Source organism: Zonotrichia leucophrys, chromosome 3 (assembly GCF_028769735.1).
Source record: "Zonotrichia leucophrys gambelii isolate GWCS_2022_RI chromosome 3, RI_Zleu_2.0, whole genome shotgun sequence".
Classification (NCBI taxonomy): Eukaryota; Metazoa; Chordata; class Aves; order Passeriformes; family Passerellidae; genus Zonotrichia; species Zonotrichia leucophrys.
In genome coordinates, this window is record NC_088172.1 from 14,295,467 (window position 1) to 14,315,825 (window position 20,359).

Genomic DNA, 20,359 nt, shown 5'->3' on the forward strand with positions numbered 1-20,359 from the left:
AGTGTGGAAATAAAGGAAAAAGAATGAGATATCGTGACACAAATTTACTGTGCAATCCACTTCTTAAGAAAGGCAGTGATAGTTTCAAAGCTTTGTATTTGTAGTTTCTTGGGATGGCCGCCTTATTTAAAGGAAATAAGAATTCCATCAGTATTGCTACAAAAATTATGTATTTTTGTGGTGCATTTAGATAGGTATACTTGCTTGTGTGACAGGAGCAACTAGCACATGCATTTTGAAAATCCTCTGATTTCCAAATAGTATCTAGGTCGTATGATACCCACAGGCATGATTCATCCACCTGGGCTTTATGCCAGCCAGCAACTGCATGGATATGACACTCCAGGAATACTGTAAAATTATTAAAGCTGATTTTTTTTTTCACATAACACTGTGATGATAGCTGTAAAAAATATGGCACATAATTTATAGTTCCTTTCTGAAAGTATTAATTTTATTAGGTTGATGCAAAAAGTACACAGACCTTCATTTCAAAGCTTGCTGTCTTAATATCAAGTCCTGTTTGAGGCAGAGGTTGTCTTTACCTGGGTGTATCTTCTTGAAGCCCAGCTAGCTCTTAAGTGCTGATCTTAATATCATAGAGTTGTTAAGGTTGGAAAAGACTTCTGAGATCATTGGGTCCAACCAGTGTGGATAAAAACTGCCAGTGTTCTGCCCCTTTATATAAAGATGATAATCTCTTTGAGGGGCAGAAACCTCATATATTTAATACAAACCTTGTGTGGGCTTTTTTTTTTTTCCCAAAAAGTTAATTTTCAAGAGATGACATCATGCTTACTTTCAGGCATTATGCTGACAGACACTCTTAGGTAAATATTCAACTATTCCCTTGCTCGGGAAACTGTTGAGCTATATTTTAAAAAATGTGTAGGTGTCAAGAAAAACAAAAATGTGTGTAGCTGGGGTGGGTTTTTTCAGATGTACTGACATGTTCATCTCAATGAACACTTTTAGGAGTAAATTCTTCTGAGACTTGCCACGTTATTTATCTTGCATTTTTAGGTGCCTGTATACTTTAAAAATGTAGCCCCTAATGTCTTTGAAAACCAACTGCTTCTTTTTACTTCTGCTTCTGAAGAGACCCTTACAGTTTGCTTTTTAAAAATATCTTTTTGAAGATATTCAAAAATATCTTTAGGGGGTAAAAGCTGAAATTACCAAAGCTGAATTAAACAGACAGTCTTATACAAGTTAGGTGAAAAAGTGTAACCTTTGCCATCATATAAGGGAACAGCAATGCTTAACTTTTATGAATTTAAAACGGAAAAAAAATTCTCCTTTGTCTTTCTGAGTTTGTGACTTCCCATCCTATGAAAGTGGGATGGAAGAGAAGGACTGTTCTCAGATTTGTAAGCCTGTCTGTGTTAAGGAGGACTTGCTCTGACTCTGGGTTTTTTAATTTTCCTTCTTCCATCTAGATAAAGAAGAGGCAGCAGGATGTGGTGAGGTTTCTGGAAGCCAACCGCATAGAGTTCGAAGAGGTGGATATCACCATGTCAGAGGAGAAGAGACAATGGATGTATAAAAATATTCCTGAGGACAGGCAGCCTGCACAAGGCAATCCACTGCCACCACAGATATTCAGTGATGATCGGTACTGTGGGGTAAGCAGCTGTTGTGCTTCTCACTATATTAGGATATATATTATATTACATACAATATATTAGTTCATTATATACAATATTTTAGTACACTTAGCTGGCCATTTATACATGGGACTTGCTGTTGAGCTTTCTCTAGCAGAATCTGAATTAATGGGACAATAGGATCAGGTAATGATCATACAGGGAAAATTCAGGTCATTTTTCTGTAAATCCTAGGGCTGTCTAGGGGATTCCCTCCAGGAATGTAAAAATCAGAAATGTCACAACCTTCACGTACGACCTGTTGATGGTAAAGTGCCTGGTGAGACCACTGTAAGCTGGGAATTTGTGGTATTCTTGCTGCTTGGGTCTAGTCCAAGCACAAAAATTCAGCAGGAAGTCTGTCTTTGGCACAGTAAATGAGAACACTGGCTAGATTGAGTTTTATTGTTATTGTAATTAAGCTCCTTGTCTGATGCTGTCACGGTGTAAATTTCATTTATGCTCAGAGCGTCTTTATGCAATCAGAGTGTTTAGGATAAATGAGCACTATTTGCTGTAAATCTGACAACAGGTTGATGGGTGGGCTGGTTTTTTGGTGTAAGCTTCTCCATCCACCAGTGCAAGCTGAAGCAGTAGCCTTTGATGTGTACATCCAGAGTGGTTCTGACTTAGTCCCTGCTGGATTCAATTGTGCTGCTCAGATCTGTTGAGAGCCTGTTGACTGCAGTGCAATTGTTTGCTTAATGCAGGAAGCATATAAAAAGTGATATAGGATCCTCTGCAACAAAGAGATTGGGTATGGTGCAGCAGCTAACTGGTTTCTCAAAGCAAAGTATTTAACATCCTTCCCATATGCTTTGTAGTGGCCTTCCCTGTTTACCTCGGCAGTATAACTCTTATCTTCTTATTTCCAGGTAAGGTAAGTCAATCAAAGAAATGTATCTGGGATGTGGAAGGGATTATTACCCTTGCTTATGGATCAGCCCCTCACTTACAAATAACAACCTTTACATTCCTCTGTGTCAATGTAGTTTGCTTGGGAAACACATTTTAAAGCTGTTGTATCTTACCCTTTCAGATTGCTTTTACTTACAGAGTGTTTTAACCTAGTCTTAGAAGTTGCTATTTGGAATTAGCAAGGCAGAAGATGTCATGCAACATGTGAGATGATCTCATTAATCTGTCTGCTGAGCTGATAGCCATTTTGGTTGAGCAGAGTTAATCCTATTACTGGACTTCACTGTCTGCATGAACATCTTTAAAGAGCAAACATGCTTTGAAAGAAACGATATTTTTTAGGATGAAGAGGAAAGTATGTGCAGGATCTCCAACATTCATGAGTTAGCCTGCTGCATTAGTTAATGAAGTTCTTAGGTGAGAGAGTGGAAGCAAAACATTATGCAGAAGGCAAAGGAGGTCAGTGCTGGAAGGGGGATAAAATATTACAATCAGATAGAAGTCAGCAAACCTTGCACATCTTGTCTCTGTCATTTCCACATTGAGTGTTTTCATGTATTTATCTTGACATAAATAACTAAAGCATAATCTCTACTTAAGTTACTGAGTAACTTAAACTGAAAACATACTGAATTTTCTGTTAGTTGAGTTAGTGAAATTTGTAGCTTATCACTTCTGATTTGTGTCCAGGCAATTTTTAATCCAGTTTTATCTATTCAAAAACTCTGTCTGTTTTTCTGCATTCTACAGTCTTATCAGGAGACTTTCTATGTACTTACACTGTTTTATGCATTGTTGCTGAAGTTCACACTTATGATACAAACTGGTCAGGCCCATTGCTGTTCTTCTAAAGTTGTGAGGGCCAGACAGTGCAAAGCAAAATGGATGCACTTTTTATTTTTGTCATGTTATTTCAATAGAAGTTCTTGAGCATATGATGTCCATGACTCAATGTTATGTTCATAGCTATACTGGTTTTTCTATGTTAGTATCAGCATTAATAGTTTTGGGATATTTTTTCTCACTATTTTCTCCTTAAAAAAAAAACCTCAGCAATGTGCAGAAGAGGTTTATCTAAGACTAGATTTTCCTGACTAGGACATGAGCATTTGAAATAATCACTTTTCAGGATGTAACTGCCGGCTAGAGGAAGTTTGTCTTTCATGATTTCAGTAAATATCCAAAATGAATTTCTGTCAACCATTTGAACACCTGACAGCTGATGTTGGAGGGGGGAAAGGTGCCAAAAGATGATCAATGTTTTCTGGTTCACAGAGTGTCTTGTACCACGGAGGGAGGGATTCTTCTGGTACCGAGAGGCAAACTGCATGTTTTGAAGTGTGAGCAAGGCCTCGTGGTTTTTCTGAGTTGATGTAATTGCAGATACAATCATTAATCATTAATCTATCTCTTCCTCTTCTCAGTCTACTGAGATGCACTCCCAATTTTTCAGTAACAAGTTATGCTAATAGATTTTGAAACAAAGTGCTTGGCAAGAACAATTTTTATTTCCTGTGAACAAGATAAGAGCTGCAAGCACACAAGAACACAAATAATTTTACTGATAATTAAGTGCTATGTTATACTACCAACAATATGATAATTTTCATATTTTCATGACTTTGCAGTCTGTTGTTTCATCTTAGTGACATTGCTATAAAGTAGTGTGTGAGAACAGAGTCTACCTTTCAGACAAATCAGACACATGATCCTGCTTTTCAAATTTACAGTAGTGTAAATCTGAAATTAGTATAGGTGTCTTGTTCTAGTTAGTGCTCTGTAAGAGTGAGGAGATGTTAGTGTCTAGTGCATGTTTCTGGAGAAAATGCATGCGCTTTGCATAAAGAATAGTAAAGTGGGGTTAATTTGGAGAAGAGCTTTAATCAGATCTGGTAGGTTGTGTTGTGTTTTTGGGCACAGGAATCTCATCTTAGTCAGATTTGGTAGCTCCTGCTATAGCACTTTGACCTACAGCTCAGTCCACTCAAATTATGGATTATATTCACCCAAGAAAATAATCCCATACTGTCTTTCCCAGCCACTGTTCTCCACGGCAGAGGGGCTTTACCCACCTGACTTGCTTGGTCATGGGGGATGTTTCACACTCCTGGATAACCTGTTCAGTGACTCCAGGGGTCAGGTTCCCCCCCTTGATCATGATCCTGTCTCTACATTGCATCTCCTCCTAGGTGTCCTGATGTGTCACAGGCCCACTGATCTGTGGTCAGCTTGTCCTTACATTCCCAATCCAGGTCCCCTGAGGCCATTTCAGTTCTGGCAGCCTGGTCTGCCTGTTCCTTGTTTCCATGTTCTTTGGTGACAGGGCTCTTGGGTATAGGAGTATCTACATAACATCCTTTATAAAGGTTCTCTACCAGGGCAGCAGTGCCCAGATATTTAAGCAGAAAGCCAGAAATGCTGGAAAACTGAATGTCTGAAATTAGGCCTATGCCTCACACCTCCTTCTTTTTGAATTCTCCACAAGCTGAGTACATTTTATTAGACTAGAAGTGACTCCTGGATCTTTCAGAAGACTGGAAATAGCCACTTGCCAGTGAAACTGCACTCTTGTGAAGCTGCAAGTTAGCACTTTGAACAGTGACAGTTTTATATGCAACAATCTGCCACTGAAGGGAGATTGCCTAAAATTTAGGCCAACCAAAATTAAAAGGAAATCTATCTCCAGGTAGGAATTTGAGCCAAAGGGAAAAAGGGAAAATATTTACATAGCAGGCTGACTCTTTTTTTTTTTTCCCTTTGAAGCTGTTCATATGGTTTAGAGCGTTATGGTAATTCCTGAGAGAGTGCCTAGTGAGCAGCAGTAGAGACAGAGATATGTGATATTTATTGTCCTCCCCTGAAATGTAATATATGGGTGTCAACTCCAACAAAACGGCAAAGGCATATAGACAAAACAGAAATGAAATAGGCTGCTGAAAGAGGTGCAGTGTTCTTGGGAAACTATTCAGTACACAGACAATTATTGTAGCCCTGATTTCTTTGCACTGGTATGTATCATTGTATTCTGAGGTTTTTTAAGATAATGAAAAGATGCATGCATGTTTCTTTTTCTTCCTTTTTTGTAGGTGTCACATTACAACTAAATAACTGCTCACTGATAAAAGAAGGAAGAGAATTTAACAAAACTGGCTAGAGGCCACCTCAGATTTTCTGCCCTGGCCTGTCATTGGAGAGTTTGTTATTATTCTGTGCCTACAGGTACAGAGAGCTTGAACTCTGCCTCTGCGTACTCGGGCAATGTGGCAGAATTCACCTTAGCCTGCCTGCTGTAGTGTGTTCACTTTAGGAGCTAGAGGAGTTGTGAGGCTAATTTGGTATCCAGCAAGTCTACATTTGATTTTCTGCACCCTTGCAGATGTCTTACCTGATTCACTTAGCAATTTTTTGGTCTCTATCTGCTTTTAGAAGAGGGATAATTTTGCTAGATAAAAGTTAATGTGAATTACTCAGAGATCATGTAACATTTGTTAATGGCTAATGGTGCTAAAACTTTCTTGACTAATTATTTTTGCCATCAGAAGTAGAGTTCCCTGTATGGTAAATTTAAGCTCTGTGTGAAATTGTTCTTAATTACCTTTTGCAGTTGTGTTGCAGCAGTTTTTGGCTCAGAGGCACCCACAAACCCTAGGCTGAATGTGACTTGAGGCCAATGACATGCACTGTTTATCTTCCTGGTTAAGGCTTTGTCTCAATGAGGAATACAGAAGGCTGGTGTTGGAAAGCAACCCCTGGCCAAGAGTCTTCTCCATGTTGGGAGGATTCTGCTCAGATCATTCACAAGGGCTGGTTACAACTTTCAGACTATGCCTATGCTTTTGCCATCCTCTTCTCCATTGCTTTTCTGTGTCCTGAGGAAAAGAGCTTTAGTTCTGTGTAATATGTACCTTATAAAGGGAAATGTGGTACCAGAGGCAAAGTGTAGAGTAGCCAGCTTGCCCAGTGCCAGGGCTTAAAAAATAGAAGCTCAGCAACTAAGTAAAAATAAAATAATGCAAGAATTTTATTTTCCTCAGAGAAGTCAGGACTCATTTCAGCAATGTATAATAGTATTGCTGTTTACCCTGTAGTGGAGAGAGTACAATCCTGTTGAGCACCACAGTTTTTATTTGGACTAAATAAACTTCATTAATAGCTGTTTCAAAGTGAAGTAGCAGGTATTCTGTAAACAATCCCTTCACATAAAGATGATAGGCATCAAAGACATCTCTGGAGATACCTTACTCTGTTTGCAGACTTTTTATTTCCTAAATATAATAATGTAGGGTGTTCATCTATTTTAGAACACTTAAAAGGGACTGGTGCAAAATTATAATTGTTACTTCTACAGGATATAGTTGAAAATACTGCACATTTCTTTTTCATTTTTATATTTATTACACTGGTATTCTGCAAAACTTATCAGCAAGTGTGACATAATTATTAAAATTTTTGTTTGGGATCCTAATTCTCCTTTCCAGGGAACAGAAACTTCCTATTGTGCCATGCTTTCTTGAAAAAACAGGTTTTATTATTGAAGGTGTTGGACTACTTTAACTAAAGTCTTTTTAAAAGGCGAGTTCTAAAATAGAGGATAAATTATATATGAGGAAAGGCTAAGCAATCTTAATAAGTGGCAGTAATACTTTGAAGTCACATAGTATTGCACAGAATACAGATGAAGCAGGATTTTGGAACCATATCTAGAAAAAGCCATGGCTGTTGTCAGAGAACAGCCAGGATGAAATAAGTGATTCAGTCTGCTACTGTTCCACTTGGGTCCAAGTTAAAAGATGTGCATGCAGAGCTGCTGTGCAGCACGGTCATTTTGTGTCTTTTAGTCATTACCTCGTGTAACAGGCCATAGTTAACTCCCTGATATTTCCATCTCTCCCTTTCTCAAATTCCTGTTGTGGTCTGATTTGATAATATTCTTATCCAAACAATTTGTAAAATGACGCAGTGAGCTAGAAGGTGCACAAAAGGTGGAGGTGACAGCCCTTAGCATCCACAGTACTTAGGGATTCCGCCACTTACTCCCCTGAACTCTTCTGCCCCAAGTGGGCACTAGGCACTGGATTTGAGGTCTTCGGTGCTTGTCTAAGGGAAGCCCTGCTGCATTTGGACTCCCTGCCTTGGAGGTGAGGGACATCAGTTCTTAGACAGTTGATGTCTGTGTACCCTGGCACCACTGCTGCATGGATGACAAACATCACATCAGCCTGAGTTTGTCCTGTACTGTCCAAACAATAGAGCTGTGGCTGACATCTGCTCCCTTTTATTAAAGCCTTTGTTTCTGGAAGGCTACAACTAGACAGATTACCAAAATAAACATCTGGCCTTTAGCAGAGGAGTAACAAGTTGTTTTGTAGAGTCAATTCTATAAGCTCTTTAAAAATCCTGTGCAGAGATCTTATCAGAAGGTTAGGTAATGAAAACTGTCATGTTTAGCTTGTTCTGTGTTGTACAGACAAGATCTTTTATTTGTATATTTATATAATATTAAAAGAGACTTACACATGCACACACATTCTCCAAGGAGAGCTGTGCTGCATAAGAGTTTTCCATTGTAATCCTAATCAGATCAGTAAATGAATGTCATCTGTTCTGGAGAACTGAACTGCCCCTTTCAGGGAGGATGTTAGCAGCTCATTCTCAATGGAATACAGTATTAACTCAGTCAGTAGCAAAGTGCTGATTCAATGTGTTTAAATTATGGGTTCCTCACTATTACTTGAAGGAGCAATTATGTTGCCTCTTTTATAAGAACGGAGAGATCGTAATCTTATATTAAAAATATTGACAAGGAGAAATAAATTTGAAAAGCATGCCAATGGAGTAATCTATAAGTGTTGTCCAGTAATCAATGCACTTTAAAAATCTTTAGGAAAAGCTATGCAGGCTACATTTGGGTGGATTTCTTGTTTTTTGGCTTCTTGGTGTGGTAAGCAATAAAGATTTGTCTGAGATGTTTAACAAGCTCATTCTTGTTGCCAACTAAAAGCAAACAGCCACAAAACCAACTTGCTTGTTTAAAGAAACTTACTGGAAAGAATTTTATTCACAGTTGCTGTCTTTAAAAGTTCATTAGATGTAATGTTCTCCTAATTTCAGTGTATTAGTGAGGTAAAATTGCTAACTGTAAATCTGCTTTGTGTTAATGTTTTACTTTGATCCAACGCCTTCATGTTTCTGCTATGTTCCTTGAAGCCCAAATAATTATTTATGCTGATCTGCAGTACTGCCTATTTTAACTTTGGTGTGTAGTAAATAGTTTCTCCCAGCAGTGACAGTGTTTATTTAAACAATCCTGAGTATACCTGCTTAGCAAAATCCTGAGCCAAATTAATTATGGCAGTGTCTGTAATTACATCACTGCAGTGATCTAGTTTCCAGGAATACATCACACTTAAGGAATACATCACACTTAAGGTCTAGTGGTCATCACAGCTGGGAGATTTGGGATGCAGCTGATGCTGTGCCAGCTTGAGCTTTGTGAACTTGGCCATTGGTGTTGAGAGAAGAACTTACCCTGGAAGTGGGATTTCTAAAGAAGAGAGAATTCCCAAGAACCAGGTTTTCCTACTGGAGTAAATTGCATAAAACCCACATGAAGGCCAGAAGAACCTAAGGCATTTGTGTCAGATTTCCTGAATGCTTGTCCAGTGTCTCAAAGACTAAGCTGATGTTAGTTTTCTGTAGCATTTGGGCAGTAGATGGTCTTTGGCATTACTCTGTGATGTAGACATTAACAAAGTTCTCCTGTCTTTGATTAATCTGGTTTTAAAGAGGTGCAAAACAGCTGCAACATCTTTTATTTCCAGGGTAAGCTGCAAAGATTCAAATTTTAGAAACAAAGCTGTGGAAATGTGAGGCTTGGAGGCTTGAGTTGTTTTGTGTTTTGGTTTCTTTTTTTTTCCCTTTACCATCATGCTTAATGGACAACATCACATGGCCTTGCTGATTATTGGGAATTGGAACTAGATGATCGAGGTCCCTTGCAGCCCAAGTAATTTTCTGATTCTATGATCATTTTAAAACTTAGTGTGTGATAGACCTTAAGATTAGCTTAAATGGCCTTACATTTGTGAGACTGAAGGTCCATCAAGCCCAGTTTTGTCCCAACAGTGATCATAAGCCTAGGAAAGACCACAAACAAGATATGAAATGGTCAAGTATTTTCCTTGTCTCTAGTTATTTTTCTGAAATAAATGCCACTTTAACATATTTTGTAATTCTTACTACATTTTTCTTTCATGAACTTGAAAGGTTTCTGGTGGAAACCTTTAGCATCTTCAGTATGCTCTGGAAGTGCATTCCATGTGTCCACTAACACATCTAGTACCAAGCATCCTGCCACCACAGTGAGCTTCACAGCCTTCCCAGCCTTCCTCCCCTTACCATCTGGGGTAGCTTTGGTGCTGAAAACCTTTGCAGCCACAGTTTGTCTCTCTATCCCAGTTTAGAGTCACTCAGCAGGAGCTGGGAGAGCAAAGCAGAGCTTTAGGCCACACAGGGCCAACAAGATTTTGCTTGTTTATAGGTGAGCTACAGGCAAGCAGCTCACCTACAGTGGCTTCAGTTTATTTTCAACAAAGCAAGAGCTTATTAGGTCAGCTAATCCACTCCCTAGCAGCTCATGGAGCACATAAAGTGCTGTGACTGTTGTGGTGTTAAAACAGAGAGGCTGTGTCCTGCTCAGGTTACGTGGTGGGTGATGGACCTGCCTCCAACTTTAAGGGTGAGGAACCATGCCTTAAACAGTCAGCTAGTTGTTATCCTGTTGAAAGGCCCTTTCTGCCTTGAAATGGCTTTTTACTTACTTTCTTTATCCTCCTGTCTCTTCTTTATCCCTTTAAACCATCCTGAGATATATTTTTTCCTCCTAACTGGCATTTGTCTTTCTAGGTAACATTTTATACCCTCAGTCATGGGATTTATCATCTGTATTTTTGGTTTTTCAACTTCTCCAGAGGGATTGAGCATATCTGCATTGCTGATGATTCACGTGCACTGTCTCCATGTCCTACTAGTTTTAGTGCTCAGTTTTTAGTCAGTTTTGATGTTGCCAGAATTCTATACATTAATGAAGTGTGATTAGCAGCTCTGGAAAGCACCAAGTTCCATAATTTAAAATGCCACAGTCAAAATTATGTTTTACAACATAGTTGCCTTATGAAGTGGGGCAGTGGGTAGCAGTTTGTTGTGCTTGTATATTTTTAGGTAAACTGCTGCTGTCTGAGAGCCTCCCATTGCCAATGGGAGCCCCTTCCTTACACAGGGGCAGGACAGCGCTGCTCCACTGATCCCTGCAAAGCCACAGCACTCCCTGGGTAGAGCTGCTTGGGACAGTGACAAGAGCATTGTAGTAACTGGCTGCCAGTAGTGAAGCATGGTGCAGAAAAAGGGAACCTCTGCCTTGCCAAAACCAGTGAATGGTGGTGTCCTTCCTCTGTGGGAGGCAGAGTGTCCGCAGAGTTTTCCCAAATGGAATCCATTGGGTCGCCAGTGAGTTACGCTCCTGCTTGGGTGTGAAATTCTCATTTTCACTGAGCTTGTGCTCTTTTCCTTCTTCGGCATACGTCTACTGCTGGTAGCAGTGTGATGTCCTTTATTGAGATTAGAATTTTTATGTCCTCACCCATGGATTTAGTGTCTTTACACGTGGCCCAAATCTGCACAGACTTCCTCTCCTTCCAATGGTAAGATCAAAGGCAGGGTGTTTTTGGAGCATCCTTGATCTCATCTGTGTTACAGGAAAAGCCAGGGATGCCCACTTTGAACTCCTACCACTCATGATACAACCCCTGAGTCATTGAGATCATACTTCTCAATAATCTCTTAATAAACTACTGTGCTAAAGGGATTTCTTAAAATTTTTATAGGACTAATATGTATTTTTCTAACATTTCTTGTTTCACATTTGAATATTTTGAGATCACAGATTGTAATTGCAGACATCACTAGGAAAATTCTCCTATTTAAAATTCTCCTATTTAAAATTTACTTCTACTTTATCTAAAAGCATGAGGCTTCTTCTCCCTCACCGCCCATGAAAGTAAGTGTCAATAGGATTTAAATACGTTTTGCAATGCAGATATTTCAAAACATCAGGGAGATTGCTTCTCGTGGATAATCTCTTATGGTTCTTAAATATTCAGGTCCTTTTAAAATGAATCAGTCCACTGGGTTTTGTGGTCCTTCAAACATAGACTTAGCTTGCTGTTTAACCTTCACAGTTTTTTCAGTAAGTGAATCCAGGTTTGTTAATGGGTAAAAATATGGAAAAAGAATAATCAGTCAGGACTTGATAATTCTAAAAGTAAAATGATAACTAGTACTTGAGGACAGCTTTTTATTATTAAGTATTAAATTACTTTACAGAGGTTAGGTTAAACAGATGTTGGTGGATTAGCTGAGCATCATTGTCAGAGCCACAAGTGCAGCCTTTTCTTCTTAGTTTCTGAGTCCTTCTCTGCTCTGTTTTTCTTACCAGTTTATTAACAAAGAATGAAAAAAACATGGTCTTACAGTAGTGATACTGCTTAAGCTAATTGAAGTACTGGGATTAAGAATCTTCAGCATAGAAGATTACCAGCATTTGAAAACAGTGCTGAGAGGTGATGATTCACCTGAGCAAACACAGAACCTTCCTTGGACCAAGTGATGTCTGTTAGTGAAGACTGCCTGTGGTGCTTAGGAGGGAGAGTGTTCCTGGCAGGGACCCAAAAAGGTGTCTGCCACCACAGCTGCCTGCCTGCAGGTTGGCTGCTGGTAGTTTACAGGGCTGTAATGGGCATCTTCAGGCATTTTAGACCCTGCCCTGATGTTAAAGAAAGGGCTCTGGGCTGTACTCATCCACTGCTGCCCTACCTGCAGCTCCAGAGAGTGTGACTCACTTGTCAATGGGCCCCATGGAGCAAATGAAGGTTATTTCTCAGGTCGATCACAGGCTGTCTTCTTGTGTGTTGCTTATGTAGCCTGTGTCCCTCATGGGTTTTTATCTGCCTTAGAAGAGTCAGAACAGACCTTTTTAAAGTTTAATATGTCCATGCAGCTTTTGAAGTCTCATTCTTAGAGGTCAAGGGCTTAATAAAACATCCTTCTGCATAGCTTCAGCATTACTTATTATTCCTGTAGGTATTCAGTGATTACATTGTTCCTTTTTAATCCATGGCACAGTTGGGAATCCTTTCAGTAATCTTTCAGCTTACACCATGGCTTAGTTGATTTGCCTGTTTTACTTGGATTTACTTTCTGACAATAAATCGTAAATTTTTATTAATTCTGAAGTTAGCATATGCCATGTTTTATGAAGAAAACAATAAAAAGTCATTTGAACAAGGTTTACTCTTTCTGCTTATGTCAGCTAATATATCTGAGGCCTGAGGACCATTGTACACTCCTGGTGGCCTTTTGGTGTCTTTCACAGGTGCTTTCACATGGTGCAGCCATGGTTGTGGTTTTGGGGAGGCTGAGGCTGTTTGAATACTTATGCAGCTGCACATATCCCAGTTCACACTGATACAGCAGTATATCGTTGCTGAAATGCTGGTAAAGCATCTCCTTCTAGAGCATCATAAAGGTTTTACGAGAAATTCTGCGCTTAAATAAATACCTTTAAAATACACCCCCAATAGAGTTTCTTTTGATGTAGGTACTTTTGATGCTTATACTTTCCTGTCAAAGTAGTGAGAGATGTTGAAGTTAGAAAATTTATGTGGTTTTCTTCACCTCTGTAGTTTGTAGTTTGTGATATCATTGCAGTTTAGGTTTTAGGTTTGAGTAGGAGAATAGGGGTAAGTATCAGTATTTTTCTGAGCATTACTACATGTTACTCTTTATTCTAATACAGGGTGTGGTAATGTCATTAAGGAAAATAGGAATACAAATGTTGACTCATCTTTTCTTCTTTTAATTCTCTAGGATTATGATGGCTTTTTTGAATCAAAGGAGAGCAACACTGTATTCTCCTTTCTTGGACTGAAACCTACTTTGGCATCAAAGGTCAGTGTAGTATTGCAGACTTTTCATGGAATTATTGAGATGTTGAGATTGAATTTTCTTTGATCCCTGTATGGGATGGAGCTCTGTGTTTGGATACATCCCTTCTGTGAGCCATACTTTGTTCATATCACCCTCGTGCTAGTGAAGTAATCAATATGGTTGTAAGGAAAAGTAAAGCATTTTAAATGAAAACAAGCATGTACCTGGGAGTAATTTGGGACAGCAGATAAATTAAGTTTAAAGATGACATTCTCCTTCACATTATCAATCTAAATTGTAAGCAACTGGCTTAATTATAACAGGAGACAGAACTTAATCGCTGGACTTTCTGAAGCCTGGCATAATGGCTCAGCATTTATTCATTAGGTATTAATTAATTTAATGCTGAAATGCTGGAGTAGTCAGAACTTATATTAACTTTTTTGAATTCGGTTTTAGCAAACACATATCTAGAGGTCAGAACACAAAGCCAGGTAATATCTTTCTGTTGAGGGCAGTATAACAGAGGAAATTTTATTGCCATGTGGAAGTCTGGACACTTCTTCAAACAGATTGTGTGGTGCACCTTTTGGCAGTAGATCAGACACAGAGGGGAGGATTTTTCTTTCCTTGGATACTGTAGATATAGATGTATTTGGTGCTAGTACTGTTTCAGGCTTGGGTGGTGGCTCTTGGTTATCTATAGCTCCTCTTCTGCCAGGAATTAATTTATTCCTGGACCTCTTGAGGGACAGCAGTAGGAAGGAACCTCAGCAGAGGACCGCAGAAGCAGGTTATTTTGGCAGCCTGCCTCTCTTTGTAGTTTGGAGGACTTATCCTAGGAAAAAGATGATGTTCTGACACAATCTGAAATAGCAGCTTCTATGCAGCTCTGTTCCTAGAAAATATGGTATTGGAGGCCTGGAGAGGTCTCTCTATAAACTTCCTGCTTCAGTCTGGTGGTACTTCAGAGAGATGCATCCTCAGCTCCTAGGTGGTCTGGGGTTAGGGTCACCTTATATGCCAAGGTCACAGGTATGGCAGATGACAATGTATCCATAACATTAATATTATGTCAATAATATTAATGTCAATAATATTATGTCAATAATTAATAATACCATTTATATATTTAATAATACTATTTATTTTTTCTCTTTTCAATAGGAGTCAGAACCCTAGAAAGCCCATATGAAGTACCAACAAGCACATTCCTGAATGAGTGACTATCCTTCAGCACATAACAGCTTCCCTAATGGATCACTGTGATAGAGCAAACATGTGTCAGTAGTAGTAGTCTGCTTGCCATGAGATGGTGCTCTCCAATAATGTGGAGCTAATAACATGCACATGAAATAGGATTAAGGCTGGGCTACTCATCTTCCTTTGTAAAAATGCTCACTGTTGATGTTTCACTTTTGTCTTTTGGTTGCTTTCGCAACTGGCCCTGATATTCTAACAGGCACATGTGTTTGAGAATAAGGAGTGAAAGTGTAGGGCTTGTATCATTCATGGGTATTCTTATACAGTCACATTCCTTACCTTTTTTAATTCCGCCCACTACTGTAGTTCAAATGGATAGTTAAAGTGCTGCTGGTTATTATGATGTTTGTGTTGGCTATGATCCAGAAGGTAAAAAGCATCAATCTTGAGCTTTCAGTCTAAGCCAATAACTGCCATATTTTTGCTCTACATTTATTTATTTATTGCGGTGTTTATTCTAGATCATGGTTATTTTAAGAGACATGGGCTGCTAATTGTGGTAATGAAGACTTGATTTGTCTAATGATGCACATTGCAACTGACTGTTTAAAAGAAGTTGCTATCCATGAAGGAGGTGCCAAAGTGAAATATTTTGACATGTTTCCAAATGCAGGTGAAATGTTCAGTAAATGTTTCCTTGGTGGGAATACTGGGGAGTTCAGAAGAATTAAAGAGGTCTTACAGCTAATGATACTATGAAGTTATCTCTTAAATGAGGAAGTCTTAACACCCAAGGCTGGAGCTCTGTAGTTGGACTGTCTTAAAATGAAATTTTGCCAAAACTTCAGTTTACCTTCAATAACACACAGCTCCACCACAAGCCACATGAGAGTCAAGGGGGTACTTTGAGAGCCAGGTGTCAGTCCCATGATGGTTAAACACTCCACCATGGTCCAAGAGCATGCCTGACTTGCCTAGCTGTTGTCCTGGTTTTATATCCCCAGATGTGGTGATGTGGAGGTGCCTGGAAGACAGTGAGAAAGCTGAGTGTGTGCTTTGCCAAATGAGGCCAGAGAGGTTGTTCAGCTGAGGAATAAGTAAAGGAAATGGAGATTATTCCAGTGGGACTGCACTGATGCACATAGCAGAACTTAGGCCCATGAGTTGCCAGTAATTATTACAAAATGCATTCTAGACAGAAGTAAAATTGCATCATGCATTTTGAATCAAATCTGATACATAAATAACAGCTGTGTTGTGATGTGGCTTTTCCTACAATGATTTCATACTGGCAAGGTGGTGCCACCACAGTGAATGTCCTTGTGTCTTCGGGTAAATGGGACACAACCACTATGTAGAAAAGCTGCTTTGCAATCACAGCATCACTCACACTGTGTGGTTTGAAGAAAGCCAGACTTGTAAAAAGTGTCAGAAAGCAACACTACCACAACAAAAGCAACACCTGTGAAACAAATCACATGTTCTGCTGGCATCAGTAGTCATGGCATGCCACACATGTCGGCTGGAAAGGACAGCTGAAGGTCATCTGGTGCAGCACTGTCAAAATCAGGCCAAAGAACCACACAAGCTTGAAACAAATATGGGTATGTCTAGCAGAGCATTAAGAATATCCAGAGATGATGATCTCATAACTATCTAGGTAACCTGTGACATTGCTGCAGTGCTTTCCTAGTGAAAACTTTATCTTTTAAAGTCCAGCTTTGACTCCTAGGCTTTAATTTGAGGCTGTTACCTTTGCTGTGTCTTTTTGGCACTCACAATAAGAGATTGGCACCATTGTTTTTTTAAAAGCCCTCAAGATAGTTGTAGGCTACCATTGGGTCACCTCTTAGCCTTCTTCTTACCAGACTGAACAAACCTGGCTGCTCAGCTGAGCTAAAGAGCTAGAGGAGGAAGAGCACACACAGGTTTGAAATCTGTGGCTGTATTTGCTGGTCAAAGTCTTTGCCAGAGCACCTTCTCTAGAGGAATCCTGAACGGGCATTGATCTATGTACGTACATTTTAAAGGATTATGTTATCTGTGTCAAGGTACTGTGACATTCTTGTAACCAATCCCATATTTTCATGAGACTTGAACTTCACTATAGGAAGGGAATATGACATGAGGTGGAGCTGTACATTGTTAACTTCACCACATTCAATATAACTATTTCTTAAAAGAAGTTAAAGTATTTAACTTTGTAAATGAATAGAGATATAAATGTATGTAATTTTGCAGTTGATTACAGAGAAGCCATCCTGGATTTATCATGTACTTGATACATTGTAAACTTTGAGAACTGCCTGAAGTCCCAGGTCTGAAAAATTTACCTAAGTGTGTAAGCATATACACATGGGTAATCCTGGATGAAATCCCAGGCTTGCTAATGTGAAAGGAAAAACCACACTGATTTCTCCAGGGATAAAATTAGTTTCACAGAGCTCCTTTTGAATTTTGATAATTGTAGAATAGAAGGCTCTCGTTTAGTGGAGAGTTAGTCTTGTTTCAGCTGTTAAGTAAACCTGGCTTATTTCAGAGCATGTGTGTGGGCATAGTCAGTTGAATGAGGACAACACTAGCTCCAAAGATATCCTGCTTGCTTGCATGGTTTGGCAGTGTAAGTCCCTTAGAATGTGTGCTTTTGAATTATAAATAGCTAGTTAAAAAAAAAGAGGTATATATGTTTGGATGTGAATTTTGTCTGTTGAATGACAGCCTTATTTTTGTAATTAAATCAAGTAGACTTCTAGTTTGTTACATAAGATGATCAGGAATTTTTTAATCAGTTTTGTAGTAATGAAATGTAGCTATCAGGTAACTGAAAAGGTCTGGGGAATCAAGAGACATTTACTGAAAGAAATAGGAAATTCTTAATTCTGTTTAAGATTTTGGCATATAGAGTTATGCTTAAGAACCAAATGATCCCAATTTCTAGCTAATACTGATAACTACCCCACTTTTTCAATGGAGAGCAGTTGAGTGAAACTGCATCTTTGTACTTAGCTAAAGTTGCTGTGTGGGCTGACGTGCACGTGCACATTCACTGTATCAGTGGCTTTGACAGAGGTGTTTTTGTTTGTGCCACACACTACTGGATAGTGCCTTGCCAGAAAGAGGACTGTTTCTGTGGGGTCTTCTTAGATGTGCTTAAACTTTCAACTGAGAAAGGCGTAGTTTCTATATTGCTAGTTTTTAATAATACAGTAAATTTATTTTGATGCCTGAGTCAAAAGGCACATGCTTTGTAAGACTGAAACAGTTTTTGATGAGTCTTCTGAACTCTTGATTTTTCCTAGGTGACTTTATTTTTTGATTTTCTTTTCCTTTTTGTTGACTCTCTAGAATCAAACTTTCCAAGGGAAGTGAACCTGGAGTAAAGCCCATAAACTCATGTTTACACTTTCTTTAAAATAGTGTCTGATTCTAATGTTTAGCAGCCCAAGTGCTATCACTGAAAGGAAGAGTAGCTGCCAAGCTCTCAGTGGATTTCTTTGTTGTCCCTCCCTGTCCTTTTCCACCATCAGGCCATTTATTTCAGGTGTCCTATTCAGGCAATACCATGATTCAGAAGTAGGACCTTGAAATTGCCTTGTGGCCCTTCATGGAGTTCATAAGTGGGGTGATCACCAGGAAAATGCCAAATCTCATTACTTTTCGGTAACTTATTCACTGATTTCGTACACCTTGGCATGGACAGTGGGAGGAGGATGGAGTCCCATATGTTCACCCTTCACAGGGAGCCCGAGTGGAGGACCCAGTGCAGAATGCTCCCAGCTTGCTCTGGCACCCTGAGCAGTGGTTCTCACAGGGACCCTTGGCTGGCAGTGGCACGTGTGACACCATGCACCACTGCTTTCCACAGGACTCCAGCTGCATCGTGGCCTATGCTTCACCCTCCTGCTCCCTAAGGAATTTGGCAGGGAAAACAGAGAACACCTTCTTGAGAGCAGTCCTTCAGCCAGGGCAGATCCAGCTTACTCCCTTCTTGCTGGTCTTAGCTCTTCTCACGTGTGTAATCCTGTTCTGTGTAGACCTACCTGTGTGCAAAGCTTCCACTCCCAGCCATCTGTAACATCCCTGTGGGATCACAAACGTGGTGTTCCCCTTCACAGCATCAGTGTTCTGTAACTTGGGAGGGGAGGGAGCATGTTGCATCCTAGGTTGTGTACACGTTATGTATTAAACTCTGTTCATCTAATAAACTGCAATTCAAAGAAGAAATTTGCGCTGTGTTGGATGTGCTAAAATAAACAATGAAAAATATGAGTTTAATTGTGTTGTGGCTTGCTCTGGTGGCAGCCTGGTGTTTTGGTTTGAGCAACCTCTGCAGGTGGAAGCACTGCAGAACTTTTCACCTGGGATGGTTGAGCCTGATTCTGTCAGATGTTAATTGGCTTTGAACCCCAGTGGCTGCATGGGAATTGCAGTATGTCCAGAATACTTGCTGGTTTGGGGTCTCCCCAGATAAATAGTAGTAAAGAAAAAAAGGGATGGTGTTTTGTCTTTCATTTCTTATACTTGGGAAATAAAAGGCAGATCCTTTGAGGTGGCTTGGACACTGGCGACTGGAAGTTTTCACACAATGAAGTTTTGTTCCTAGGGTTAAAACCTTCACTGCTTTTTACATCTCAAATGAATGAGTTCCTGATTTGCCTACCCACTTCACCAATCCAGAGAAGGTAATTTAACACATTTTACCTGTAACCAAAGGTACAGGTTGCATAATTACAGTTTTCCCTTGATTCTCAGTCTAGTAAATAGTTTTTAATACCTTTTTGTTCCTGTCTAAAACTTGCCTAGTCTGTTGTGGTTGCTGCCATGAAAACTCCATTTGTGACTTTTGCTGCACCCTGGAGCAAGGTTCTGAGCCATCTGCTTTAGGCAGGATGCATAAAAGAGGTACAGATGGAATAGGCAAGCCTGAAATGCCTGCAGTGGGATCCTGAGCTGCTGTAGGATCAGTAGCACTGCTCTGAAGTGAGTGGAGCTGTAGTAGATCAGGCCTTATGTCGTGGTGGGTAGAAGCAGATTTTGCTGCATGGGTGGGCAGGATCTTCTTGATTTGCAGAGGAAGCAATGTTCTGTGTCACTTTGCTGGTGTTGCATCACAGCCTGCACTCTGGGAAAACCAGTGGCACTGCCATTTTCCTCCTACCTGGCTGCTGGGGACCACACCGAGAGCATGTGGTCACACAGTGTGGCATGCCTTGCTACATGTGGCTGTCACCCTCCTGTGCATCCCAGCTCTGCCTCTGCTCCCTGTGCCAGGGCAGCGTCAGTGCAAAAAAAGTGCTTGGAAATCATCACTGTGCTTGTACACATGCAAGTGTGCGTGCCAGTCTGTCTGCAGCTCATTCCTACCCCAGGGCAGCCAGTCTGGGCTGTTAAATGGTTCTACTGAACTCTCATTTGCTTGATTTGCTTTTCAGGTGCCAGAAGCACTTGCCTCATTCATCCCCTAGACTTCAACCAAGCTGTCACTGCCTTGATGGTCTCACCTGAAGTAGCCTCCTCAGGCTGCATGGTGCAGCACAAGCAAACATTTTGGGTACAAGTCCTCTATATGATTTCTTTAAAGGTGATCATTAAAGGTAATTCAGTCCTGT

General features: G+C 39.9%; 1 protein-coding gene across 1 annotated transcript in view; it reads left to right on the top strand.

Moving 5' to 3' along the window:
• SH3BGRL2 (SH3 domain binding glutamate rich protein like 2) overlaps nucleotides 1-19,019 on the top strand; it is a 43,649-nt gene extending 24,630 nt beyond the window's left edge. Inside the window, exons 4-6 of the mRNA XM_064706950.1 lie at nucleotides 1,440-1,625; nucleotides 13,488-13,568; nucleotides 14,715-19,019. Of these exons, the coding sequence (XP_064563020.1) occupies nucleotides 1,440-1,625; nucleotides 13,488-13,568; nucleotides 14,715-14,729 (282 nt within the window). The 3' untranslated portion in view covers nucleotides 14,730-19,019. The remainder of the gene's footprint in view (nucleotides 1-1,439; nucleotides 1,626-13,487; nucleotides 13,569-14,714) is intronic.
• The last annotated feature ends 1,340 nt before the right edge of the window (nucleotides 19,020-20,359 follow it).